Source organism: Trifolium pratense, linkage group LG7, assembly GCF_020283565.1.
Source record: "Trifolium pratense cultivar HEN17-A07 linkage group LG7, ARS_RC_1.1, whole genome shotgun sequence".
NCBI classification, from domain to species: Eukaryota; Viridiplantae; Streptophyta; class Magnoliopsida; order Fabales; family Fabaceae; genus Trifolium; species Trifolium pratense.
Window position 1 is genome coordinate 1676312 of NC_060065.1, and position 27771 is coordinate 1704082.

At 31.3% G+C, this 27771-nt stretch overlaps 4 protein-coding genes across 4 annotated transcripts; 1 reads left to right on the top strand and 3 right to left on the bottom strand.

Moving 5' to 3' along the window:
- Nucleotides 1-1086: 1086 nt before the first annotated feature.
- Nucleotides 1087-5712, bottom strand: LOC123899379 (RNA pseudouridine synthase 2, chloroplastic). Its single transcript, XM_045950489.1, has 7 exons — nt 5264-5712; nt 3699-3842; nt 3136-3393; nt 2812-3014; nt 2026-2104; nt 1443-1618; nt 1087-1333 (listed from the first exon to the last, which is right to left on the bottom strand). The coding sequence occupies exons 1-7, from the start codon at nt 5621-5623 to the stop codon at nt 1189-1191; spliced, it is 1365 nt and encodes a 454-aa protein (XP_045806445.1). The 5' UTR covers nt 5624-5712; the 3' UTR covers nt 1087-1188.
- A 1121-nt stretch (nt 5713-6833) lies between these two features.
- Nucleotides 6834-11423, bottom strand: LOC123897323 (probable nucleoredoxin 2). Its single transcript, XM_045947914.1, has 3 exons — nt 11099-11423; nt 8349-8849; nt 6834-7750 (listed from the first exon to the last, which is right to left on the bottom strand). Exons 1-3 carry the CDS (start codon nt 11261-11263, stop codon nt 7136-7138), a joined length of 1281 nt encoding a protein of 426 aa, XP_045803870.1. The 5' UTR covers nt 11264-11423; the 3' UTR covers nt 6834-7135.
- Nucleotides 11424-14968: 3545 nt separating this feature from the next.
- Nucleotides 14969-15990, bottom strand: LOC123898347 (E3 ubiquitin-protein ligase ATL23-like). Its single transcript, XM_045949277.1, has one exon. The coding sequence runs from the start codon at nt 15736-15738 to the stop codon at nt 15343-15345; it is 396 nt and encodes a 131-aa protein (XP_045805233.1). The 5' UTR covers nt 15739-15990; the 3' UTR covers nt 14969-15342.
- Nucleotides 15991-22722: 6732 nt separating this feature from the next.
- Nucleotides 22723-27007, top strand: LOC123895532 (probable 26S proteasome non-ATPase regulatory subunit 3). Its single transcript, XM_045945937.1, has 8 exons — nt 22723-22945; nt 23048-23238; nt 23916-24056; nt 24141-24277; nt 24384-24438; nt 24515-24625; nt 24830-25069; nt 26223-27007. The coding sequence occupies exons 1-8, from the start codon at nt 22867-22869 to the stop codon at nt 26733-26735; spliced, it is 1467 nt and encodes a 488-aa protein (XP_045801893.1). The 5' UTR covers nt 22723-22866; the 3' UTR covers nt 26736-27007.
- Nucleotides 27008-27771: the final 764 nt, after the last annotated feature.

Genomic DNA, 27771 nt, shown 5'->3' on the forward strand with positions numbered 1-27771 from the left:
TAAAAGTTGTCTAAATGTTCACCGAAACAGGTCACTCGTATTGGTTTAAGTACATTTGAATTTGATATGAAAATTGAATTTTTTACGTGACTCAAATCAATATTGATTTTTTTTTACCCACTCTTACTTATAATTAAGAATAAAGGGAATAATTAGTCAAAAAAATAATAATAAAGGGAATAATTAGTAAAAAAAATGAAGGGAATAATTAATTACACTTACAAATTTCGATCTATGTCTTATCTATTTCCGCTTCTCAAATAAAAACTAATAAAAAATTTAATTGCATTTTTATTCTTTCAATTTTATTGAATTTACAAAAATTATTTCCCTATTTTAAAATCAAAATTTTGGTCCTCGATTATCATATTTGTTGCAATTTTAATCTCAATATAGACATTTAATTCCTAAAATAATGGTTTTTTGCCCCAAAACATTATATAATTTATCAAGCTCAATTGTAAATTTGAAGAGAACAGTTCTGTTTTTAGAACCAAAATTCAAATTTTTTTAAGGCTAAAAGTCATAAATTTTGGGGTAAAAGTATGGGCTGAAACTGATAAATCAACAAAATATTGGTCAATTAGTTCTCTTTCATTGTTTTTACCTTATTTCTACATTTTTGTATATTAACCTGATGATTGATTCTGCAACTCTCCGCTGAAATTTTTTCCTTCATTTTTAAAGTGTCACTTAAGCAATCATCAAACTTATTATAATTTAACCATCAGTAATGTTACTTGTCCCGAAAAGGCTAATCACAACATCACAGTTGTGTAATGGAAACCGTATCAGGAACTCTTTCTTTTAACCCATATATTCCAACAAACAAGAGATTTAACAGTTTCAAATAAATTTTGGCCAGAAAAAAAAAAATTCAAATAATTTGTGACATATTCGCGATGTTTTTGTTCGCCGCAAATAGCACTCTTTTTAACTCAAATAATGATGGTTTTGTGTAAACACTCTTGCTGAGCAACATTTTCTGAAAGAACAAGGAAGGGGACTGCTATTTCTGAAAATTCCAGGATGGTGTCAATTTTAATGAATAAATTAGTATTACTCTGTCTACTGTCTACGCTGTCATGTTTTATATTTGCCATTGTATTCAAAATATTTTAATCAACAATGGAATGAAAGAAAGTTTAAGCATAGAAGTGTGATAAGAAGGCCAAACCGGCTTACAAATTACAATACCCCTTTTAATAATTTGACTTTTGAGTGAGAAATTTTTTCACTTCCAATTCTACGAAGCTGGCTCAAAATCTCATTAAAATCTACAGGGGGTTCGCATGAAAAGTGCACCTGCTCCCCTGTATGAGGATGCTGAAACCTGCACGACAATGATCAAAACCAACACTGTTATCAAGTTTCATGGATTATGCAAATGAAATGAGAACCAAAGTTTAGCTAGGAAGTTATAAAAGCTTTTGTTATTTTACCCCAGAGTCAAAGCATGAAGGCAAGGCCTATCTAGCTCAGAAACTACTTTAAACATTTCGCTATGCAAACTCGCAGTTGTTCGTGGCCGTAGCAGTGACAAGACCATGCTTTTTGTCCCTCCATATACCTCGTCACCAAGCAGAGGTACACCCAAATACTTGGCATGTGCACGAATCTACAAAACAAGCATGCATTTTTTAGGTGATTATAAGTTTAGTATATTACAGTGGATATTCTTCAAAAAATTACATTTGATATTTTTTTCTCTAAATATTTGGATCTAAATTCTATATTCTATAAAAGTGCACAACCAAGTCTTATTCCACTAAGTGTGATTGACAACATGATCAAAACGATGCTATAATATTATATTAAAAATCATACCTATAACCAAATCATTGGCCTCTAAATCATTTTTAATAGTTTCAACTATAATTTTTTTTGTCTTCCTTTGCCTTTTGCGGTTGAGTTGTCCTGCATCTAACCCTGTTTTACTCCAATGGTAAACAGCACCCTCGGTTCTCTCACTTACAACGAGATTTGGTCATGTACGATTTTTCTACACTTTCTAACGATATGTACCTGATGAGTGCGTCCAGTTTCCAACTTCCACTCAACCAATGCACAGCTACCCCCAGCAAGTATCTCAATTACTTTGTACCTGATAGATAGTAATAAACTTTTAAATGAATAGAAAGCCATTAAGCAGTTGGTATAAAACCTTTTTGAATAAACATCTCAAAAAACATTCCTAGAAAATGTAATATAATGTAATATTAAAATAATATTGCAATAGCTAGATATGAGTTTTTAAAACAACATCCTCTCCCCTAAGTTAAAATTAGTTTTTGCATTTCTAATTTTTCAGAAGCTCTCATACTAATTGAATTTTATATGATCATCTGCAAGCTGATAAGGAATTTTAAGCAAGTGAAAATTATAGACTTACTTTAACCAAGTATAAGCTAATGACCTAACGGATTAAAAGTTAAATGGATCACACAAGAAGAAAGTTTTAACTGGTTTTATGAGTTTCTAATTAATTTGGTTATATGATGAAAAAACGCAAAAGATGAAATATTGTGGCCATTTGTCATGAATCATGATAATTGCTAGTTAGAAAAGTCAAACTAATTCCACTTGAAAGTTTATTGGCAATGTCACCCAGATTGAATAATAATAATAATAACATGCTCGAATTTCATATATTATGTGTACACAAATGCTTAAAAATACACATTTATGTCTATATTTTTAATTGATGCACTCTAAACTTTGCAGTACTCAAATATGACCAAAAGCACCTAATATAATTCAATATTAGTAAATAACTAAATATAAATGAAGTGTAAAAGCACCATTAATCACCTACTAGCAGCATGACGGGCCTTCACAGAATTAACTGCTCCAACTACAGAGGTCATACGAAGCCGGTTATTAGGATCACGACCAACTGGAACCTCAACACGACCAGCAACTGGAGTAGGTAACCCAGCAGTGAGACTAACATAGACCCTGTTGATAGTGCGTAGCTTGAATTGTTCAGACAATTTCATATGAGAATGTTCATCCTGATATCAAGGCATACAAATACTTGGTGTAAGATGAATGCAAATATTTTGAAGGGTAAGAATTTCATTCTGCATTGAAGTTTGGCACTTGTGACAAATTCTGAGAAAATGTTAAGAGTACCTTAGCAACAACTAGTAACCCACTCGTGCCTTTGTCTAATCTGTGTACAATCCCTGGTCGAATTGATGCCATAGAAAATGTAGAATCTAAACCATCACAAGAACTTTCTTGGGATGAGAAGCCACTAAGTTCATCATCAGAATCTTCTGTATCTGAAAGAGCTCCCTCTTTAGAAAATTCAACATTAGGCAGGTTGCAATGGTGAAGAATTCCATTTACAAGTGTCCCAGATGTATTTCCAGGTGCTGGATGCACAACCTAGGTTGAAGAGAAAATAATGAAATTTGTCAATATCAATATTTTGAGTTAGTTTCATTTGCCTTCTGAAAATTTCATACATGATTAGAAATCAATTTGAAAAATAGCTCCTAGCAGTAAGAAATGAAGCGGTTGGTTAGTTCGGCCTGAATTTAATCAAGTATTGAACTTATGATAATTTAAAAATCAAGAGAAATCCATTTATAAACCAAAAACAAGAGCCTCACACTATCTACTGTACAATTATGCACGTGGATCATGCAAGATTTAAAAGTAACAACTTAGAGCAAGAGATTTGGAATTACCATGTGTGCAGGTTTATTTATGACTAGCAAGTGGTCATCTTCATACACTATATCCAAAGGTATGTTTTCCGGCACAGCTCTCAACTGCTGCAACTCCGCAATTGTGCACTTGATCTCATCCCCAGCTCTGACATTGAAAGAAACCTGCTCAAGTATCAACATGCTGCTCAATTACAAATTAAGAAAGGAACACCAGAAACTATTGACACCTTAAAGAACCTACGTAATTTCGAATGAATATATTTATGATTTCCAAACAAGAACTTGATGCTCCAATTGTTGAAATAATCAAACAAAAAACTCGGTTTATAAATATATTCTAGGTATAGAGCATGTTTCAGAATCATCTTGGAATCATATATTGTTTTTCCCTTTTTGAACAAGTATTGTGGAATTAGGAAAACATACTAATTTGCGAAATCATATGCTTTTTGACCAAAACTCAAACAATTTAAAAACACGATTGTAACTAATTTGTAGCCCTTGAGAAAGTAAAGCCAAAGAAGCGAAGAGAAATAGATATTTCCATAATAGAAAAATTGTGTCACATCATCACATGGAGCAACTCATGGTATGCTCTATCTCAGTTTCATTATCCCTTAAGTCACAGTCTCGATCACGAGGCTTAAAATTACACTTTTCCGAAATAAAATTCATAGTAATTAGTAAATAAAACAATAACATTGTGGAACATTTTTTAGGACTTGCAGTCACAAAATTCTGAACAAAAAACAGCCTTATGTAATATATAGTGTCTATATGATGTACAAAACATACAGATTTGAGCCTTCGAAACAATCTCATGATGGACATTTTGAACTTGGATTTCTTTTTTTTGTAAAAGCTGGAACAATCACCTTAATAACCTTTGAATGCTTTGTGTGTGTGTGTGTGTGTGTGTGTGTGTACGCGCGCGAGCGCGTGCAGACACACACATAAGGTATGCCTCAAGTAAGAGGACTATAATGGTTGAGATTTACTTCTCTCACATATATTTATGTATGTGTGTATGAAAGGCATTACATAATTGAATTCAAAACAGTCTCAAAGAAGAAAAATATAAGGTATCAACACCACTAATAAGGAGATGTTAAATCAAAACAGTAACTACAAAATTCACAGCCAACATACTCAAGCAGATGTATATAAAATGCTCGAAAACAAGTTTTGTCAAACACTTCACGTGCGAAATTCAACCATCATAATACATGATAGATCATAACCACAATTACATCCATCATCCATGTTAAGGAGTCTATGAAACACCAACACACAAACACACCATACACTAGACACGATACTGACACTAACACATATACACGACAGTTGATAATATAAGAAAATAAAAGTGATCGAATGTAACTATATGCGTCAGTAATATCGTGTCAGTGTCAAACACCAGACACAACTTCAATCTAAAATACCGGTGCTAATAAATTGGAGCTGTGTGCTACATCTAATTGCAAAGAAATTACTCACATCAAAATAAATAATATAATATGAAAACAATAAAGAATTTGAGTTTTGTAACAGTTTGAATGAATAATAATGAGTTTGTTTATGACCTTATCAACAACACGGCCATTGACATGAACGAGTCCAGCTTTAATACTAGATTGAACGCGAGCTCTACTGATACCATTGATGCGAGAAGAGATCCAACTGTCGAGTCTAAGTTTTGCAGATTTGGTGGTTCCACCGTCGACGGTGTCTTGTAACTGCACGCCGGAGTAATTTGATTTTGGTTGTTCATTGGAGTTGGATTTATCGGAGAAAGTAGAAGTGGCTCTGGTAATGCTATAACGGAAATTATAGTTGTTAGTGGGAGTGAAGAAAAACGGTGAAGTTCGGAAGTGAAATTGGAATGCTTTTGTTGCTGTGGAAATACCGCAACAACATCCACATGAGGGATTAAAGGATAACATTTCAATTCAACTCAATTCAATATACTACTTGTCCATCGCTTGTCACACTAGAGCTTCCGCGGCTTTCAAATGAAACTCTTTATATTAGGTGATGTTTTCTCTCCTCCCCAATATTAGACTAAAAAACCAATTTTTAGCTCTCGACCTCGTCCCAAAATGAGCGACATAATTGACTATTTGATACATGACGATGTATAACTTTGATTGATATTTGTAATTGTATAATAATAAAAATACTTATCGAAACGAATCTAACAACATCTTATATATGCCAGTAATATTTATTTTTGTTTTAACATTTATATATATTCTTTCAACAAATTTTCTTGTTAAAAGCTGGGTGAGCAAAATAGTGTATAATAATTTGATATGGTTCTCCAAGACCTTGCATCTTAATAGCCTATGAAAAACAACTATAAACAATCATATGATGCTTTAACTTGCCTTCACTTCAAGCTTACATTAACTTAGGTGTTCGAGTATTTTTCGCAGGTATCCCACCCTTGTTCATTGTTGGTCTCCAGGGTCCCCCTTTTTGATTGGTATATCATGAAAAATTAAAATCATTTGCACCAGCCAGGTGCACTGCGCTTTCCCTTGGCTACCCGCACTCTGTAACCAAAATAGGACTCTGGAGTTCATACCACTCGACGGTTCATCATAAGTCTGGAAGGCGACGCCTAAACTAGTCGGACACGAAGACCAGAAAGAGCATCTATCTCACCTCGTCCGGAAAGAGGAGTGAGACAAATCCAATCCTGGGAAACGAGGACACATGTGCAGAATCAACATTTGGAGTAGGTCAGTCTCGAATCAAATCTTTACGAAGGGTCATAGACATGGAGCAATTCTCACTCGAAAGCGGATCAGTACAAACCCACGTGATCCCTATTCGCTTAGGTATCAGGCGTGCTTCATCGTACCGTAAAACCCACTCACGATCGACTAAAAGGAAAGTCGCAACTAAAGATTTTTATTCCATTGGAAACAACTATGATCATCGTAGCACCGGTGAAAAAGCACTTTTCATTGTGAGTTTTTTTTGTCTCTCATTTATCCTTTTCGGATAAATTTGAATCCGAAAAACAAATGAAACAAATGCAAATGCAACATAAAAATTGAATCCACGAGTGTACAATGAAACAAATGCAACATAAAAAACACAGAACAAATTGTTGGGAGAAAAATTAATTTCAATTGAATTTAAATATACCTTAATAGTTTCATCAAATTTCCATTTATTAGAAATAATAGAATAGAACATGTCATTTCTCAGCCTCATTTCCCTTTAATAGTTTGTCACACACATTTTCTTTTAGTCATATAACAACAAGAAATAGAAAGCCATTAAATAATATCTAACCACCTATTTGAATGTGAAAGGAATTCCAATCCTTGTGATTAGGATTAATAATGTAACCACCTAATCTAGCACATTCAAGACACACACAATTAGTTGGTGTGTGTAGGTAATTAATTTTGTTACAAGCAACCAGGGACTTGAATTTGTCACTATCCATGAATAGCTGTGACACACTTTGGGTGTACTTCATAGCCACATTGAAGACATTGATAAGCCCAATTAGACCCTTGTTCATCACAAACACAACAAATAAAGGGTCCTCCACCATTTCCATCAGACACTAAATTCAATCCATGATGGTGCCCTTCATGTTGCACTAAATTTGGAAGATCCTTAGCCTCTTCTTCAAGTTGTTTCTCTAGCTGCTCCACTTTAGTAGCAGTGAAAGGATAAGCATTTTCTTGATACAAATTAATCAAGTTTCTTCCATGTATTGTTATTGTTTTACCATTTGGACCTATAATTACCAAACAAGGTATTCCTTGTACATCAAAGTGTCTTGCAAGGTTCTTTATTTCTGGGTCACCAAATGGTAATGCTAACCAAGGCATGGTGTTGTAGTAAGAGTCGAACGATTCTTGATCACGGTCGTTCGAAACAAGAACAATTTCAAAACCTTCTTCATCATCTTGTTTTTCAGCTAACTCTTGCTTGATTTTCTGATAAACTGAAATCAATTTGGGAGTGAATTTGGTGCATGGGACACACCATCCAGCTGAGAAGTATAGTCCAATAGTTTTTCCCACTAAAGATGCAACAGGTACCTGTATAGGACCAATATAGTACACAATAGTCCCAATTGTTATTTTCTACTTATATGATGAATTATTATTTGGAAAAACAATTATTATAAACCAAAGTGATATTTTTTTTGTATTTAAATCATTAATGAATTTGATCATTAGGAATCATTTAATATTCAAAAGATAAATACTGATCAGAATAATAGAGAAAATAGAGGACAAATTTTTAAGGTATTGAACAACTTGTTGTCTTATACGATATTTTGGTGAATGAAATGTTGTTTTGATATTTTAGACAACTTATACATGAGATAAAAAATTGTTCTGGGATTTAGCGACGACAAAAATTTCAACTTTTGTTCCGTTACTTACCTCCCAATTTGTCCACTCTCATAAACAATTTTGAAAATAAACACTATAACTGAAATTGTTCAGTCTGATCACTTATTTTTTAGCGGATGAAACGATTGAAAGACGCCCTAATGATTTTGCATCTTCCTTACAAGATTAATATTTGCAACATGAACGTTGCAGCAACAAACAATTACAAACAGTACCATGCAAAGGACTAAATTGAGTAATAATTAAGATGAAGGTATTATTAATTGGAACATTTTACCTGTGTGAGTAATCCAGTTGTATGACTCAAAACATAATCTCTATGATTATTAGCAAGTAAATTAGCAAGTGTTTGATTTTCAAGCTTCTCTCTTTCAGCTTCATGCAATTGTTCCAATCTCTCTTTACTAAACGGATAAGCTTGAACACCATATCGATAAATAAGTTCAACACCATCACGAAGTGTTGCTTCACCTTTACTATCATCAGGTTGTAACATAACCAAACATGGAATACCTTCAACATCATATTTTCTGTTCAATGCTTTTTTTGTTTCTAAATCAGAGAAAGGAATTGCTAACCATGGCATGTTTTGGTAGAATCCATTAAATGCATCTAAGTCTTCGTCAGATGAGACATACACTATTTCAAATTGTGGGATGTTGTTTTTGAGTTCTTGGTAGATACCAATGAGCAATTGAGTGAATCCACGACATGGTGGGTACCAATTGGCAGCAAATAATAGACCCACTATTTTCCCTTCAAGTTCTGAAACTTTCACCTACACCAAATTAACTCAAGAAAATTCAATTAGTCCCACAAACATTGTCGTATGTTATGTAGTTTTCACATTCATTAATTGAACAAATTATAAATGAAAAAAAAATAATTATCAAATAAATTTTCTTATTTATTGTATTTCATGTGATGTCAATTCACTACATTAGATTGAATTTTTTTTTCCTTTTCAAACCTAATAGCTAGAATTTTTAATAAGTGAAGTGTTAGAGTTTGAATTCATGCACACCTTCATATAAAATGTTATATCTTTACCAATTGAAATCAGTTCACGATTCACATTACATTGATTTGTATTAGAGATCAGGGTTATTTGCAGTCAAAAAACTATGCAGTACTCATGCAGTCTGCAAATTCATAGCCGTTTGGTCATGATCGGGCAGTTTAAATATCAATTATGTTTGTTAAAAAAAATATCAATTATGTAAATGAGAGTGTCTAGCATGCAATGACATTGCTAGTAAATTGTACTTCTAAAAGAAAAAAGTTACAAAGCTATACTAAATTATTCTTTAGTACAGCCAGCAATGTCAATTCATAAAATTGCACAATAGTGATAATAATTGTGGCTTTATAGAGAGATAGGGAAGAATAAAAATTTAGGACCACTAAAACAAAAGGAGCATGTAGATTTGTGGAAATAAAAGATAATGTACACACTAACTAATCCTTTCATAAAATGTATTTAGATAGTAGAATAGAAGAGGTTATTGAAGGGCTTAAACTACACCGACATAGGGGTATAGAAAGATATAAAATAGGGTACTAAGAAGAGAAAGAATCCAAAAATATGAGAGGGACTGGCCACCGAAATGGCCCACATTGAAGGGGGATAATGGGGCACGTGTAGAACAAAGTGTAATTGATAGGACTATAGTACTATAGTAAGGGTAGAGAGAAAATGGTTTTAGGTGACACTTGTCCTCCTTTTGAGAAGTTTGATTCTCCACGACAACTACACTTTGAAAATGACTACATACATTAGGCATGTGTAGCTCGTGATATGCTTGCCAACATTGATGATGATCTAGCTAGCTAATTAAGCAACTCAACTCCATAGCCAACATTAAAAACAATATATTATCTCCATATTCATATCTTCATGTTAATTTGACGCTTTTGAAATATTCAATTTTGCATTGAACATGTGTATATATTTGTGAGATTTTTTTTCAAATGAGCACCACTATATATTTTCACAAAAGTAATGAATGAAAAATTTCTATATAGTAAGGTATAGTTTGGTTGGTAGTCGAATGTTCTGGGATCATAAGAGAGTGGGACATCACATCTCCACCCAAAACTTAAGGTATTAGGTTAATACATCACTTTTCATATTAATCAAATATTTTTCCCAATACATAGTTGATGTGGGACTTATTACTCACACTTGAAACTCAACCTATAGGGTGTTAGCCATTAGACTATACTAGAAAAAAGGTAAAGGAATAGAAGCCAGCAGATTGTTAACAGCAAATAGAGAGCAAAGTACTATGAGACAGCACAGCACAACCAAAATTCCTTGTCTCCTAGTTTATTCATGAGATGCAAATATATGTTATGTATGTAATTTAATTTAATTTAATTTGAAGCTAACATTTAACAGATCAAAACAAGATCAGCTAGCTTTTTCAAATTAAGTTTTAATCTTCAAATAAGATTTAACTAAACTTTTTTTTTTTTTTCAAACCCTAGAACTTGATTTCTGTTTCATTCCACGTAAGAAGAGTGAGGACTAATTAGTTCCAAGTTTACATAATATTATTTTTTTTGACAAATCTAAATTGTTTTTTTTTCTTGTGTAAAAACACACCAAAGAAGTTGAAAATAATAAAAAAAAATTAAAAAATTGTAAGATAACCTAACCGAAAGCATCAACAAGGAGCTACAACTGAAACAGTCAATTAAAAAGTTAGAAAATATTTTCTTTGGAATTATCGTTTTTTTTTTTTTTAGGAATCTTAGTCTTATTGTTTTCCGGCTAAGTAAAAATCAAGTTAGAGTTCGTCAAAAAAAAAAAATTAAGTTAGAGGTTCATGAAAATGGGTCTGGCCAACAGGCATAAATCACATACACTTCACCAAATTAAGATCAACATATATATAATAATAGTAATAATAATATATAAACATAGTATCCCGTGAGCATAACTCAGTTAGCAGAAATATCGTATTTTCAATCTATGATAGTATTAGAAAATTATGAAAATGGTGTGAGAGGAGAAAAAAAAACCTGAGCTCCAGACGGTGATAGAAGAAAATCACGATCCTTAGAAGCAAGAAGATGTGAAAATTTAAAGCTTGAGACAGCTTCTTCTTCATCTTCTGCCACAAAGTTACCATTATTCACCACAGCTTGATTAGTAGCTCCAATATCCTTCTTCATCTCCATCCTCATGACGCTCTCTTTCTCTTCTTTTTTTTCTTTCTTTATATTATTATATTTATTTATTATGTATTATAAGAGTCAAGAAATAAAAGAACCGCAAAGCAAGAAGAGTCTCTCATAGTACATACATTATTCACTCATTCACTCACTCACACAACGACACATATATTCAATAGAATCATATTCTTTCCACATCATTATTACATACTATGCGTCCACAAATCATACAACAACAACACCTTCACACGTAGCACCCTCTAGGTAATACTAACCTACAACACATCCTCACGGAGATCATGATGTTCTTGCACTATTTCTAAATGCCACGAATACAATCAAGACTATCTAAGTTTGACTTGTGTCTTAGAGGTCAAGTCAGTTACTAGAACATGCCACGTGTGTGGTTGTGATTATTTTGGAAGGTCCGTGCTGTCATAAAAGACCTTTGAATATTGAATATATTGATTGATAATATTGTGCTTGATACGGCAAAGCTCCATTAATCGACACATGTCTAGTCCTTTATTTTTACGTTACTTTTTTAATGTCCTTCTCCTTCCTTCCTTTCCAAATCTTGCTCCTTTTCTGTCAAAGTTTTGATTGTCATACTCAAGCCCATCATGCCGTACTATGTTGTTGTGTCACTTGTGTGTATTGTAGCCAAGGCAGGCTAACAACATTACATCTGTAACTCTTCCTCTTTTATGGATTTGAATTGGCTGACGTAGAAAAATCACGCAGTTTCACATTGTTATGACTTATGATTGTTCATTTGTGATCGGACAATTCAGATGTATTATTGTGTCGTGCAGTAACTGCTCCAAATCATTGTTGCTCTTTTGTTAACATGGATTCCTTGTTTTAGTAATATAGAGTCAAATTTTGTACTATGCATAAATTTATTTTTACTATTAGATTAATAAATTTTATCATTAGATATAATATGTCGCATCATATCTCATTTATCTATTCATGAGAATACTTATTTACTCCTATATAATAATAAAAATAAGTTTGTGTACGGTGAAAAATTTATCTCACTTATACATCATAGATTTAATCCACAAAAAAAAGTAAAGATTAAAGTGGGTGTTGGTAAAAATTTATCTTTTCTTCTTTCCCTAGCAAATAGAGTGTTGTTCAAACATCTAAAAGGTAACATTCCAATTCTATTGTCCATAAAAACCAGTTTTTAAATGAAACACACTTAACTCGTATCATTAATCAAAATAAATTTAATACAAGGTGGAGAAATATCAAATACCGAGACTATTCCAAGAATTGACCGCCCTCGTCAAAGTGTAAGAAACCAAATTCGATTGGCCGCCCTCACAAACCTCAACTTTATTTGCATAGATAGCATTCATTAAAGATTGAGAATCACTCATGATTATAGCCTCTGTATGTTGCTAGTTTGATAGCTTACAATAGAGTCGCTCCTTCTCCTTCACCTTCAATAACAGAGAGTTTAACAAATTTCGAAGATGCTTGTGCAAGGATGAACTGAACTGACTTTCACTGTCACAAAAACAACGAACCAGAATTATATTGTAATATTATCACTTGAATACAAGCCGACATCTACATTACATTTGAGAGGACTTTCCAAAGGCCTTTCCCAACACAGCCGAGGTGGAACCAATGACACGAGAATGGATTCTCTCCATTTGAAAAATAAATTGTGGAAATAATGTTTGTATATAAATCATTGGATCAAAAATATGTGTTAATATTTTAATTATAAAAAAATGAAGAAAAGTTGATCGATGGTTAAGATGTATAAATTGAGAAAAATTGAGGAAAAAAATTTGAAAGAATCGTTTCTCCCAATGACACGTTACTATATATGTTGTTTACGCATTTGTTGAGCCTCTAACCACATTTGCCAACCACCAAAAGATTGCTGGCCGATTTGATCACAGGTGAAAGTGTGTGAAACCCAACCACGTTGCTATTATGCCATAAACACCACACATGCCAGAAACACCACAACATGAAGACATAATACATTTCTTTTTAACAAACATAGTACATAGATACATCACACTTAAACAACACTAATAATTTAAGAAAATGAGATACTTAAACGTAATCACATGAGTTAATGCATTAAATAATATTCTTGGTTCTATTTGCGAGTTCTTTTTTTTTTACTGGAAAATATCTCATTCATTGCATTCAAGAAGTTCAGATAATACAATAGATGAGACTAGATCAGGAACATTCTCAAACCATGACAGAGAACCTAGCTAAATTCCTAGCTACTCCAACAAGACTATGAGCAGCTTTGTTTTTACATTTTTCAATAAATACAACACTAACGTTTAACAAACTAAATAACATATCTAAACAATCAGCAACAATAAATTAGCACTGTTTCTCATTTTACTATGATGGTTTTATCATAAAATTCCTACTGATATTTTACACTTAACTTTAAGAACATCAGAGGTAGGAACCTTCTATTTTACTTTCTGTCTATTTTTTTTATAATTCCCCTTTCTTGAGCTTTTTTATTTTTTGTGTATATCACATCATTAAGAAGTTTTGGAGATTGAAAAATATGAAATATTGTTCATAATTTGGTGATACACTTATGACGCTTTTATAAGTATTAAAGAAATGGGCTTACAAGCCCAATACTCACACTTTACTCTGTTGAGAAAGAGGAATTTTTCTCTTCCCACCCTGTATTTCTTTTCTACCTCCTATTTTCCAAAGCTTTTTTCCAAAGAAAAACAAAAACGAAAAACGCATTCTCATATGCATTAGGAAGAAGGCTAATTCAATGGTATGAATTTTATTATCTAAACTAAATTATTATAAATTATAAATACCACTTGTAATTGTAATACTAAAAGTTTAATTCAATCTATTTAATAGAAAATAAAATACAAACAACCTGTAAGGCTGTAACCCGTTATCAAATTTTTATTTATTTTTGTAGTTATTCATTATTTGCATTTATTCCAATTCCAAATGAATTGTGTACATAATGATTCACCTATTTAATAACCTAGCAATTATAGTATGATTTTAGGATTAGCTTATACAAATTAAACTCAATCAAAATAGAGTGATGAACGAGATAAAATCAATCACACAAGCCGAGTTGGAATATAGCCAGAGCTGTTGTCATTTCCCTCCGTTTCAAATTACTTGACTTTTTAGAAAATTTTATTTTTTTCAAATTTCTCGTCTTTTTGATAATTTATGTTATATTTTGTCTATTATACCCTCCTTATTTTAAATCTTTTTATTGTATTTTTTTTTTACTAAACTTCTTTGTATAATTTGTTTTAAAAAAAATTGATACATAACCTATTAAATTTATTGGAAAGAAAAAATGTGTACAAAAACAATATTGATTAATTAAAATAAGAGTATAATAAAAAAATACACTTAATTTCTTGTTTTTTTTTTCTTTCTTTCTAAAATGTAAGTAATTTGAAACGGTATTATATATGATCAAAATCAGACAAAAAAAAATCATATTTCGTCCGTACTTGTGACTGTTATGAGAAAGTACATGAAACCGTCACAATTCATAATTCATATGACCCAATTCATTCATTCATTCATTCATTCATCCCACACTCTTCAACAAACCTAACATACGTGTCTTCAATTTTATGCGTTGGCGTTAAATCAGCCCCATCAATGTTACGTACGAGTGCAGTTCATTTCACAACACAACAAGGAAGCAAACAAAAATCTAAGAAAATTCATCACAAATAAGTTCTAAAAAAAATCAACAAATGAGTACATTATTTCCATTCCTTCATTAGTTCCAAACACGACGACAACATTGGAACACTACGTTAACAACGTACTAACAATGAAAATAAAAATAAAAAACTTTAAATTAGAAAATAAACTTGTCCCTCTGCCGCATGCGGTTTCAATTTCACTTTCATCCATTTTGTACAAAATTCTATATTCTAAATTGTGACATACAAACCAATGAAATAAATGTTTTAGAAGTAACCGCGGTAATTGCAACTACCATTGCACTGTCGTGTATGTTTGGTATCACAGCTATTTGCCGGCATGATTCCGACAAACTTCATGTGATATTAAACATTTTTTTAGCAGGGACTTTCAGAATTGAGAATCTGAGGGTCGAGTTTGGCTCTACATAGAGGACAAATAGGATGTTTAGATAGCCAAGTGTCAGCACATTGGACATGAAAAGCATGATTACAACCGGGAATCAGACGAGCCGGTTGTTCATTATCGATTTCGTCGAGGCAAACGGCGCATTCGGTGGATGCAACCAATTCTTTACCTGTGATTTTAGGTAGCTTTTCAAGATCTAAAGGAGATAGACCTTTATCAGTGACCGGCTTAATCGGTGGTGTACCATCCGAACGGTTGTTGTTACGAGCAGTGGTGAACCATAAAAGGCACATATAAATGACGAAAATCGCACTCATTCCTAAACAAGGAAGAAAAAGTGCAAAAAGAACTGAATCAAGCATCATTGATGATGATGATGATGATGATGATGAAAATTGCACCAATTGATTGGAAATTTGAGTGAGAAAGAGAGAGTGGGAGGGGATTAATGTGGTGCTGGGGGTTGGTGAAGGAGCACCAAACGGTGTGCGTGAAGGAGGATGCAACAATAGGTCATGATAATTTTTTTGTGTGTGAGTTGAATTGGGATGAATTAGGTATTTATATGAAAGGGTTTGAAGAGTCGTAGGTTCTCTTTGTTAGGGTTACTTATGGGAAATATCTGGCTGGGTAAATGAAATTTTTTTGAAATAAATCACTTTGAATTAGAGCTGAGTAGGATTCATTTATTACTCAACAGTTTTTGAACCAACAAATTCACTTTCACAGCTGTGATGATTCATTCAACATAAATCAAATCAAATAAATACTAGTAGTAAAGTCACAGCTGTATTTTTTAGTAAATTGGAACACGCTTTTGTTAAATTAAATTTTCTCAATTACCGTAAACTACTACTTACTTGCGTAAAAAAAAATTAATTAAACTACTACTTGCCCCTCGATTTTTTCTTCCTTACACTTTGCCTCCACCTCCGCGGTCCACCTCCTTGTCTCTGCCGGCGTCGACACCAAATCCCAGTCCTGTCTACATATCGTTTCTCTTTGGTAAATATTGGACCACGATTTTGTTAAATAAAATTTTCTCAATTACCATAAACTAGTAGTACTTGTTGCGTAAAAAAAATTAAACTACTACTTTTTTTTTTTAAGACAATTAAACTACTACTTGTCATTTCAAACACTTACTGTATTTATTTTTTAGTTTTTAATTCATTATAATTGTGAGAAAAAAAAAAGAATTTTGGGGCTTGAATATGACATTTCCAATAACGTCATTGTATTTGTAGTAGTTGTCAATCAGAAGTTATATTGGATTGAGTGATTATTTTGACAAAAAAATTTTGAAAATTTAAAAAAACTTTATTAAATTATATTGGGTTTGTGGAATTTTAAAAGATATTTTATAATTAAGATTTTTAGCACGATATTTTAATGAATTCATAACATGAATTTTTAAGATTTTAAAGGGTTCAACATTTATTTTATGAATCAAAGAATTATTTGTTGGCTATTGTATTTTGGAAATAATAATTTCATAAGAAAAAATAGAATTTCATTGCTTATAAGCATTACACTATTTTTTTTTTTAAATATTTAATAAAAAAATCAATATTAGGGAATAATAAACAAAAATTTGCTTATTTTGCAGGGGATAAATGATCATTTACAAAAAAAACTTTACTATTAAATTATATTGAGTTTGTGGAATTTTAAAAGATATTTTATAATTAGGATTTTTAGCACGATATTTTAATGAATTCATGACATGAATCTTTAAGATTTTAAAGGGTTCAACATTTACTAGACCCTTACCCGTGCGATGCACGGGTGTGATGCGATTGTTTTAATTTTACAATTGCATAAAACTGAAACATTAAATATTATCAAAATAATAATAATAAAATAGAGAATCCGAGATTCAAAAGATTTATTTTCCAAGAAGAAGTGATGTGACATTGTAAGTGAGTAGTTAAATGAAGAAATATTATTGGTTTAAGGATTATGGTTTACTTTACCTGAGTAACAGAATAACTATCTAAAATTTATATATACAGGAGTAATAAGATATATCTCCGCACAACATATAAATTTATTTCAAAACACACAAATGATTAGATGAAAAGAGATGTGGCAAAATTTAAGTCACACAATTGGCATATAAATAGTGACAGAATTAGAAAAACTCAAATAAAACAAATAAAATTAAAGGGTACATACCTTTTAAAAATATTCCAAAGGGACATATGTGAAGAGCATCAACCTCACAGTTCAGTTCTTTTGAGTAAGAGATGATGACCCAAAGCCTAAAATAAAAAATTATAAAAATAAGTATATCAATAAAAAAATGAATAAATAAAAAAGTAAAGGAAAGGAAAGTAAAACAACTATTACATAATTCAATTAAAAATAAAGTATATATTATTTAATTTGTATCATAATAGAATATGAATACACATATACAGTAACACTTAACTAAACATATAAATGGATGTGCAACACAAAAGTTGAATGTATGATCTGCAACAAACAAAAAATGTCAAATTCTCTTAATTTTTTTTGTTATGCAAAAAGTTAATTTTTGCAAAAAAATAAAATAACTACAACAAATCATGGTTTTAGAAAATAACATAAGTATTTATATCGGATGCACAAAAGATGAAGAGGCAAGATAATGGAAAGAGAAATTGCACATATAAGATATGAAAAAATCTATTCTCACGTTTAACCGAAAAAACAAATGGTAATTATCAGGGGATGAAAATATTTGTTTCTAACATTCGTAATGGTTAATTAGGAAAATATGAATAAGATTCAAATTAAAACAATTGTAACCTATATATTAAAATATTGGTAGAAGAGTCAAAGGGATGAAAATTGAATTGTGAATTAAGAGATGAAAAAATATTACCGGGAGTTACAAAGTTAATTAGTGTATATTTTTGTATTCTCCTTATTATAATATAATAAGCAAAAGTTATTATATTCCCCAAAAAAAGTAAAGGCTAAGTAAAGGCTTGAGTGAGTGTATATTAAAAAACCATAAGTATATAAATGTAGAATATGAAAAGTATAGAGATGACAATAATAATAATAATAATAATAATAATAATAATAATAATAATAATAATAATAATAATATAAGTAGAAATGATGTGGCATTGTAGAGTGATTTAATTGGATTTAAATAGATGATGTGTCTAAATGAAATAATTTGATTGGTCTAAGTGGATTAGGGTTAGGAGAACTATTTATGAATTATATATATAGATTTTATGAATCAAAGAATTATTTGTTGGCTATTGTATTTTGGAAATAATAATTTCATAAGAAAAAATAGATTTTCATTGCTTATAAGCATTACACTATTTTTTTTACATTTTTTAATAAAAAAATCAATATTAGGGAATAATAAAAATTTTAGAATTTATTTTTGAGAGTTTTGATAAATAATATTTAGTTATTGTAATATTTTTAAAAGATACAATAAAAAGAAATTTCAAAAAATTATTATTTACCTATTAATTTAATGACTTAATATACTGGTACATTCGAATATACCATAATTTCGAACGTACCATGATTTTTCTAAATTCTCATGTATTTTGGTCAACTTTACTTACCTATTAATTTATTAACTTAATGTACTATATTCGAATGTACCATATAATTTTCCTAAATTCCCATGTTTTTTGGTCAACTTTACCTACCTTCATATTCAATTTTAAATCACAAGATCTCTTTGAAAATTACGGAGTTAACACAAATAAAATACAATACAAGTTTTTAATATTTTGATAACAAAGTTATTATCTTTAAAAAAAATAATAATCTATATATATAAATCCTAGATAGTTGTGGAATTGTCTATCTAAACCCTAATCCATAAACCAATGAAAACCTTTCATTTAGCCACATCATCCACTTACATCCATTTAATGTGGGGTACTAATTGTAATTATTATTACTAGTGGCCAAACGGGCACGTTCCGTGCCCGTTTGTGTGATCCGTATTTTTTATTCTGCTAACGTGTATATATTTGACTATTATGTGTGGAAAAAAATCATTTGAAAAATACACACATTGTAGTAGAAATAAGACAAAAAAATTCAGCACCATAAGTAATAAAAAAACTTAAAAAACAAACATGTTAGCAATAGAAACCAAAGAAGAAGCTATTAAACCACTTGAAAAATATAAACATTGTTGCATAAATTGAAAGAGAAAAGAAAACAAAAATTCTATTCTTTTTCCCAAATACTCCAATAGAAAGCACTTGCTCCACGTATATATTTGTTGATCCCATGATCATATATTAATTTGTGAAGACAAACATTCACATTATCCATACTTGAATGAAACTTTGGATAGAAAATTGCATCCTACAAAAATAAACGTTCACATTTACTCCTTTTTTTTGTCATCGACAATGCTGCTTAACATGAAGGTTGAACATAAATTCAATCAAGAGTTAACAAAACATCACTAAAATGTAAGGACTTGATATTCTTATATACAACTTTAATCATGAGGTAATTCAAGAGATGGATAATCTTATATTTTAATATAATTTTCAATTTCTCTTCCCACCATATAATGAGTTCAATATAATGAGTTCTTTATAATTAAAAGTAAAAAAATGAATGAAATGATTGCATTATAATTGAAATATCTAATTATATTTTAATATAATTTTCAATTTCTCTTCCCACCATTCCAATGTATACCTGATATAAATATAAACACCACTCATAGACATATATAAATATGAAAGTTGAGAAATAGTATGGTGGAAGATTTAAATTTGAAATTTACTCTAATGAAGAAAATGATTGAATTAGAACAACAATATCACAAAGAAAAAGAAATAATGTCATACATCTTTTCTGTCTACAATTATGACATTTTCTATGTCCTTGTGGAAGTAAATATTTCTTTTGTTAGCCATTTAAAGGAATTAAATCAACAAAAAATAAATAAATGAAATGAGAGACAAATATGGAGAAACCAAAGATAGAAGAAGACACAGAGAGAAGAAATGAGAGAGTGAGGAAAAAAAATAATAGTAAAGTCCTTGCAATTAGTCATGATGAGAGTTGGAAGTCATACATTTCTTCTATCATTGTGAGATTTCTCTCATAGATATTACAGCATTACAAAATAACCAATTCCTCTTCCCCTTTATCTTTTTGAATAACCAAATGTGGGTGTGGTGGTTATACTTCATGTAATTTTTTTTTAATAATCAAGTTTACACAATTTACAATTATCGTTGCCATACATATATACATATACATATGATAAATATTTCACCATTCTTTGCATTAACTTTCATGTGCATATATGTCTTTCATCATTTGCCAACATCGCCCTAACCTCTCCGAATAGTGGGCACGTAGACATATTATTTTTAATAATCTTGAAGAAAAATAGGAAGAATGAAGATGTGTAAATAAAATGAATAGAATAAATGGATGGTTTGGAAGTTAAAAAGAGTTGGTTTTGGAAGTTAAAAAAAGTTTAAAAAATAAAAAGTTGGTTTTGGAAGTTATGATGTGAAAAAAATACTAAGGGAAGGGTATTTATGGTATTTTAAAAAAAGGCTACACCAAAAGTAGTGTTTTCCCTTTATTAATGTTATAGATTATTATTATTATTATTATTATTATTATTATTATTATTATTATTATTATTATTATTATTGTTTTGGGTTATTATTCATTTTAAATTTTTTTGTTCATTTTATTATTTTGTGTATTTTATTGTTTTTTTTTTCCAAAAAAGTTAATGTTTTTGCTAATAATATTTTGTCTAATCTTTGTAAGTATAAGGTGTTGGTCGATTATCAGGACTACTTTCTAATGTTAGTAAAAAAAAAAAGATAAAATAAAATTTACTAATGGTTGTTATGCCCCGTATGATTTTTATCATATTCGATATTTGAGTATGAGTTAAGTTGGTTTATCTTTGCTCAATAAGTTTCAAATTAATATAAATGTCAAATTCGATAATACAGTAGTTTTTTGGTAAGAGATAATGAAGTAGTTTATCCAACTCAGAATCATTCGATGAGATTTATAATATAAATAAAAACTTATGTTTCAACATCGATTGTTTTCCATGGTCAATTATATGTTGTCATTTCCATAGTTATTTTGAAGAATGAATTAAAGATATTGCTAATCAATGTTAATGAAGAAGATACCAAAGTAACTTCAAAAGTGATGTATATATAAGTTTTTTAAATATATATATATATATATATATATATATATATATATATATATATATATATATATATATATATATATATATATATATATATATATATATATAATTCCTAGATAGTTGTGCAACCACTAATCTAACCACAATGTATGAGTATGACCACAAACCATTTTCATAGTGACATGACAATTTATGGATTACCAACTTAATTTGGTAGATGCAATAGGGACCATTGTAATCTTTTCGAAATGTATAAACACATCTTTAATATCTATCTTATATTTACATCACTTTTATTATTATTATTATTATTATTATTATTATTATTATTATTATTATTATTATTATTATTATTATTTTGTTGTTGTTGATATTATTATTGTAATTTTCATAATACTTATTGTTTCAATTTATACGAATGATTTTTCAACATTATAATATAAAATACCGTATAACACCCGTGCATCACACGGGTGTGGGACTAGTAAATACTTATTCCCTGTATTATCATAACGATGGCGGAGATGGAGGTGGCCTCCTTTCAAGTCCAACAAAACAGTGAACAAAAAATATCGTGGAACCACTGTCTAACAAAATACCCTCACGAACGTGACAACAAACAACTTATCGTGTATCGGAAACAGAAACACGAACACCGTTTGCGGCCGCGAATTCAAACATTTGTGGTGTGAGGATGATTATTCAAAACTCAAGATTGATGCAATCCGTGAACAATGATCACTCTTTGCAGATTAGAGAAACAAACCAATAGAATCCCAATCTTGAACTAACCAAAGCTTTGTAGCGAAGGACGGAGGACAAACAACATATCATGTATCAAAAAATTGCATTTTAAAAAATCATACAATTTTAGGAAATTTAAATTGCATAATATAGAAAATTGTATTTAGACAACCATACAATATTAACCTTAAAAAATCATACAATTTTAAAGAACTTTTTTTGATGTAACAAAAAAAACTTTTTTTGATAATGACCATTTTAAAGAACTTTGTTTGTTTGTTTTATATATTTTATTTTTTTAATTAATATTTAAGTGATATTTGGACAATTACTAAAAAAAAGTATAATAAGATCCAAAAAATCAAAAGTAAAAAAAAAACACTCACAAAAATTAAAATAAAAGAAAAAAAGAACCGTGCAACGATGCGTTTAAGAATCAGAAAAAGCTTTGTGAGTCTGTGACCACGTTACTTCCTCTTTGGTCTTCTTCTTCACTTTGTTAGGGTTTTTTTTTATCAGAGATTCTCGCAATTTTCCTCAATTTCGCTAATTTTTCTTCACAATGACTCAAGATCTTGAGATGAAAGATCGTTCTACTCCTTCCAACTCTATTTCTCCACCCGTTCCATCTACTCTGCAGCGTAAGTATCTCCGTCTACCGATTTCAAATCTCTGCAAAATCACTTCAACAATTTTCGTTTTTCTTCTTTTAAATTTGTGGATTTTGGAATCATGATTCACAGATTTGAAGGAGATAGCATCTCTTATCGAGACTGGTTCGTATTCGAAAGAAGTTCGTAGAATTGCTCGTGCTGTTCGTCTTACAATTGCATTGAGGAAGAAATTGACAGCTTCGGTTATTTCATCTTTTCTCGATCATGTTCTTACTCCTGGTTCTGAGCCTCATGCCAAATTATCTGCTTATCTTCCCAAGGTAAACTTGTGTAATGTAACTTATATGTTAGATTTAGTATTTAGGAATGTTCCTATTTATAAACTTTTTATATGCCTATCTTGATGTAAATCTATGTATAATTGCATTTAGGGATGCAGAGTTAGTTTAGTTATTTTTTTGTTTTTGCCTATTTTAGGACTGTTTAGATTGACTTATGTGGTTCTATAATGGCATAAGCACTTGTGAGATTATTTGAGAGAGCTTATGAATACAACTTATGACTGTCCGTAAACTGTTTTCAGCTGATTTTCATAAGTTCTCAAGGATAACTTAGGATAATAAGCTTATACGAAAACAGTTTGTGTTTATTTTAGCTTTTGTTGTATAAATAACTAATCCATAAGCACTTAAACGATAAGCAACTGTTTATCTAAACATGCCCTAATTCTTAATCTAAATTACAAGGTGATGAGTAATTCGTCTAGAAAAAGTATATGGTGACTACTTGTAATTTTGTAACTTTGTTTTGTTATTGAATGTTGAAGTAACAAACTTATTTTCTTTAAGTTATCCCACGAGGTAGGTAGCTGTTTCCGGCTCTGATAATTTCTCTTTCTGTCTTTATTCCTCGGTAAATATTAGGCCGTTCTCTTCATATGTTTCTGCGGGGAAATAGAAATGGTTTTTGAGTAATGATTTTGTGACTGATTGTATAGGAGGATGATCATGAGATGGAAGTCGATGCTGCAACATCTGCCATTCAAACCCCCACAACTAAACATTTGTTGCCTGAGATAGAAATTTTCTGTAACCTGCTTGTACTACTTTTTCTGATTGATCAGAAAAAATACAATGAGGTTAGTTCCTGTGTTGCTTATATTTTTTCAACTATGCGAAGTGACAAATAATCCAATGCTAATGGTTCTTTGGTTTTAATTTAGGCTAAAGCTTGTTCCTCAGCTAGTGTTGCTTGGCTGAAGAATGTGAACAGAAGAACAGTCGATGTTATAGCATCCAGACTGTTTTTTTACTATTCATACAGCCATGAACTTACTGGTGATCTTGCCGAAATTCGGGGGTGAGTCACATGTTTATCTATACATATTGAATAAATCATGGAGGTGCAAAACTGAATTATTTTCAATTAACTTGTTTTAATCATACTATGGTACTTTTCTTTTCAGCAACCTCCTTGCGTTGCACCGGATTGCTACCCTGCGCCATGATGAGTTGGGTCAGGTTTGTTTTCTACTCACGTAGAATATTTTTTATGTTAGGGCTTATGATCTTGTACTTACCTGTTGATGCATTGCAGGAAACCCTTCTTAATTTGTTACTTCGCAACTATCTTCACTACAACCTATATGACCAGGCAGAGAAGTTGAGGTCAAAAGCTCCACGATTTGAAGCACATTCAAACCAGCAGGTATGCTAGCTCTCTCATTCTGAGTACCAAAATAGATTCATTCAAACTCTCTACATTTTATTCTAGTGTTCCCAGCTGTGGGGATAAAGCTCTTGCCATTAAGCTTAATGATTATATTGTAGTTCTATTCTGATGTATTTTTAAAATTCTTTTTATTACTTATTTCATTCATACATGTACGCTTGTGTTGTATCTTTTTTTCAGTTCTGTCGTTATCTCTTCTACCTCGGGAAAATCCGGACAATTCAATTGGAGTATACAGATGCAAAGGAGTCTCTCCTGCAGGCTGCTCGTAAAGCTCCAGTTGCAGCTCGAGGTTTTCGAATTCAATGTAACAAGTGGGCTATCATAGTGCGTTTACTGTTGGGAGAAATACCTGAACGGACTGTCTTTATGCAGAAAGGAATGGAGAAAGCACTGAGGCCTTACTTTGAGCTTACAAATGTAAGTCTATTTTGATGCAAACTTGTCATAATAATATACGTCGAAGCTAGTTCTAGTATCATTGTGACTATGATTGATTCTGCCTCATTTCTCCCTTAACCACCACAAGTAAACTTCTCATACTGTTGTTTAACTATGAATATAAAACTCTCAGTGTTTGATATTGAGATAGGTCTTCTTCCAAACTTGTCATAATAATATACGTCGAAGCTAGTTCTAATATCATTGTGACTATGATTGATTCTGCCTCATTTCTCCCTTAACCACTACCAGTAAACTTCTCATACTGTTGTTTAACTATGAATATAAAACTCTCAGTGTTTGATATTGAGATAGGTCTTCTTCCATTGACTTTCTTTTAGGCTTGGAATTAGGCCAGTACAGTTTTAATTTTCTAATCTGGAATTGCTCCATACATGCTTTGTATTATTTTTACAATTTAATTTCTTCCTTTTATTGAGAATTTCACCAGTAAAAATTGACCCATTTTGTGGTATGACTCGACATTTACTAGTCATTTTTTTGGTTACAGAACACTTGCTTGCATCATCTCTAAACAAAAATCACATTTTCAAAATATTACCCTGTAAATTTCTGATAGCAGGCCACTCATTAAGAGGGATGGCCTATCTGAGGAGGTATTAAGTAGGGTGTGGGAAAGTAGTTAATGACGATGAGTCGATGACTGACAATGTAATAGAAGTACATAGGAGCTGGAAGGCTGTTATAAATAGGGGAAGAAAGAATTGGGTGTGGAGGAAGTAACTATTGAGTTGAGGAGAGTTCTGGGGGCTCTCAAATTAACCCAAGAGAAGTGTCTACAGTTATTCTAGTCATATTTGCTGGCAGTGCCAATAAAATTTCCCTTGATTTGTGATTTCTTTACCGTTCTTTCTCTTAATACCAGTTGAGTATATCATTATCCTTTTTTTTTTTTTTTTAATGTTTTCTCAAGGCACAACTTATGTCCAGTGTTAGACAATCTATGCATATTTCGTGCATTTCTTGGGTCTTTCTTCAATCTTTGGCGCTCTCTTCAAAGTTATTCATGTTCTCTATGTATAGTTATTTGTTAATTCTCTCATATTTGATATCCATAGTGGTGTTATTTGCTATAATTCTTTGTTAGTTTAGCTGATGTGTGGAATTTCAGGCTGTCCGCATTGGAGACTTGGAGCTGTTTAGGAACATTGCAGATAAGTTTGCAACCACCTTCAGTGCAGACGGAACTCATAATTTGATTGTTCGCCTGCGGCATAATGTCATCAGGACCGGTTTGCGCAACATCAGCATCTCCTACTCTCGCATCTCACTAGCTGATGTTGCTAAAAAATTGAGGTTGGACTCACCAAATCCTGTTGCTGATGCTGAGAGCATTGTATCAAAGGCTATTCGTGATGGGGCAATTGATGCTACATTGGATCATGCAAATGGGTGGATGGTGTCCAAGGAAACTGGAGATATTTACTCCACTAACGAGCCTCAGCTGGCTTTTAATTCTAGGATTGCCTTCTGTCTTAACATGCACAATGAAGCTGTTAGAGCACTTCGTTTTCCACCAAACACACACAAAGAAAAAGAAAGTGCTGAAAAGAGAAGAGAGAGACAACAGCAAGAGCAAGAACTGGCCAAGCATATTGCAGAGGAGGATGATGATGATTTCTGATAAGATTGTCTTTTTTTATCCTACCAGTTGCAATCGGGATCTGTTTATTTCCAACGTTTGCTTATATTTCCATCTTGAAGAACTTCCATTAGCATTTCCCTTTCAAAAGATGAAATTTTCATTTTCTACATGGAAGACATCCTACAGTGATTTATATGGAAATCTCAACAGTTTGTTTTCTTTCATGATGACTGCTATGATTTGTTTCTGTTGGGATAAACATGTTTTAGAATCTTTGAAAAAAAGTTAATTATTTAGGATGGTGTTATTAATTCTCTGAATTTTTATTATTCAAAGGTGTTGCTCTGAATGACTTGTTGAATCAGCATTGTGTGGAAGGTGTTGCTCTGAGTAAAATGTTTTAGGTAATCATATGCTTTGACAAAATACATGGGGATTGATTTTGGATTTAAAACACGAGGTCCGATAAAATGTTGTCACAAGACAACATTACATAAACTTTATACAGTATTTGTGTTAAAGTATGATAGTATTTCTATGGCGACATTCCATTTCCCAAGCGCCCTTTGATGAAATCCTCCCATTCCCATTTACAATGTGGACTTGATTTATGACAATCCCTCCCTTGGCTTGTTTAAGTTCGATTAACGTGTGAATTTATGAGATTAAAGGGCTTTAGTTGAGACATGTTGAGTTGTAGACGATGAAAAGGAAGAGAGTAAGACATTCATATTTTTTAACCCGGTTGAAAATTGAAATGGTTGATGTCGACCCTTGAATCAAATTAACTGATGGTGAAAGTAAAAAAAAAATATTTTAATTTTTTTTTCCCAACAATACTTAATAGCATTGTCGGTTTTATTTTAACGTTTGGTTTATCATGAATGAAATTAAAATGTAAAGTAAAGTTTTGTACCAAAAAAATAAAAGCAAGTTTTTGAAACTTCCATAACATGAAATTGCTCCCCACCCCACTAAATTTATTTTTGCAAACGTGGGTAGTTTTTTTTTTTAGAAATGTGTGAGTTGGATAAAATTGCTCCCTAAGCCTAATAGGTAGTTTTTTGTTTTTTGA

Excerpts from the sequence above, each read along its gene's own strand:
- LOC123899379 (XM_045950489.1), bottom strand. The coding sequence starts at position 5,623 with ATGTTATCCTTTAATCCCTCATGTGGATGTTGTTGCGGTATTTCCACA. Across the intron at positions 3,015-3,135 it reads GGTTACTAGTTGTTGCTAAG|GATGAACATTCTCATATGAA; the intron begins GTACTCTTAACA and ends CCTTGATATCAG. Across the intron at positions 1,334-1,442 it reads CTTCATGCTTTGACTCTGGG|GTTTCAGCATCCTCATACAG; the intron begins GTAAAATAACAA and ends ATTGTCGTGCAG.
- LOC123897323 (XM_045947914.1), bottom strand. The coding sequence starts at position 11,263 with ATGAGGATGGAGATGAAGAAGGATATTGGAGCTACTAATCAAGCTGTG. Across the intron at positions 8,850-11,098 it reads TATCACCGTCTGGAGCTCAG|GTGAAAGTTTCAGAACTTGA; the intron begins GTTTTTTTTTCT and ends AATTTGGTGTAG. Across the intron at positions 7,751-8,348 it reads CAACTGGATTACTCACACAG|GTACCTGTTGCATCTTTAGT; the intron begins GTAAAATGTTCC and ends GGTCCTATACAG.
- LOC123898347 (XM_045949277.1), bottom strand. The coding sequence starts at position 15,738 with ATGATGCTTGATTCAGTTCTTTTTGCACTTTTTCTTCCTTGTTTAGGA.
- LOC123895532 (XM_045945937.1), top strand. The coding sequence starts at position 22,867 with ATGACTCAAGATCTTGAGATGAAAGATCGTTCTACTCCTTCCAACTCT. Across the intron at positions 22,946-23,047 it reads CGTTCCATCTACTCTGCAGC|ATTTGAAGGAGATAGCATCT; the intron begins GTAAGTATCTCC and ends CATGATTCACAG. Across the intron at positions 24,626-24,829 it reads AAGCACATTCAAACCAGCAG|TTCTGTCGTTATCTCTTCTA; the intron begins GTATGCTAGCTC and ends TCTTTTTTTCAG.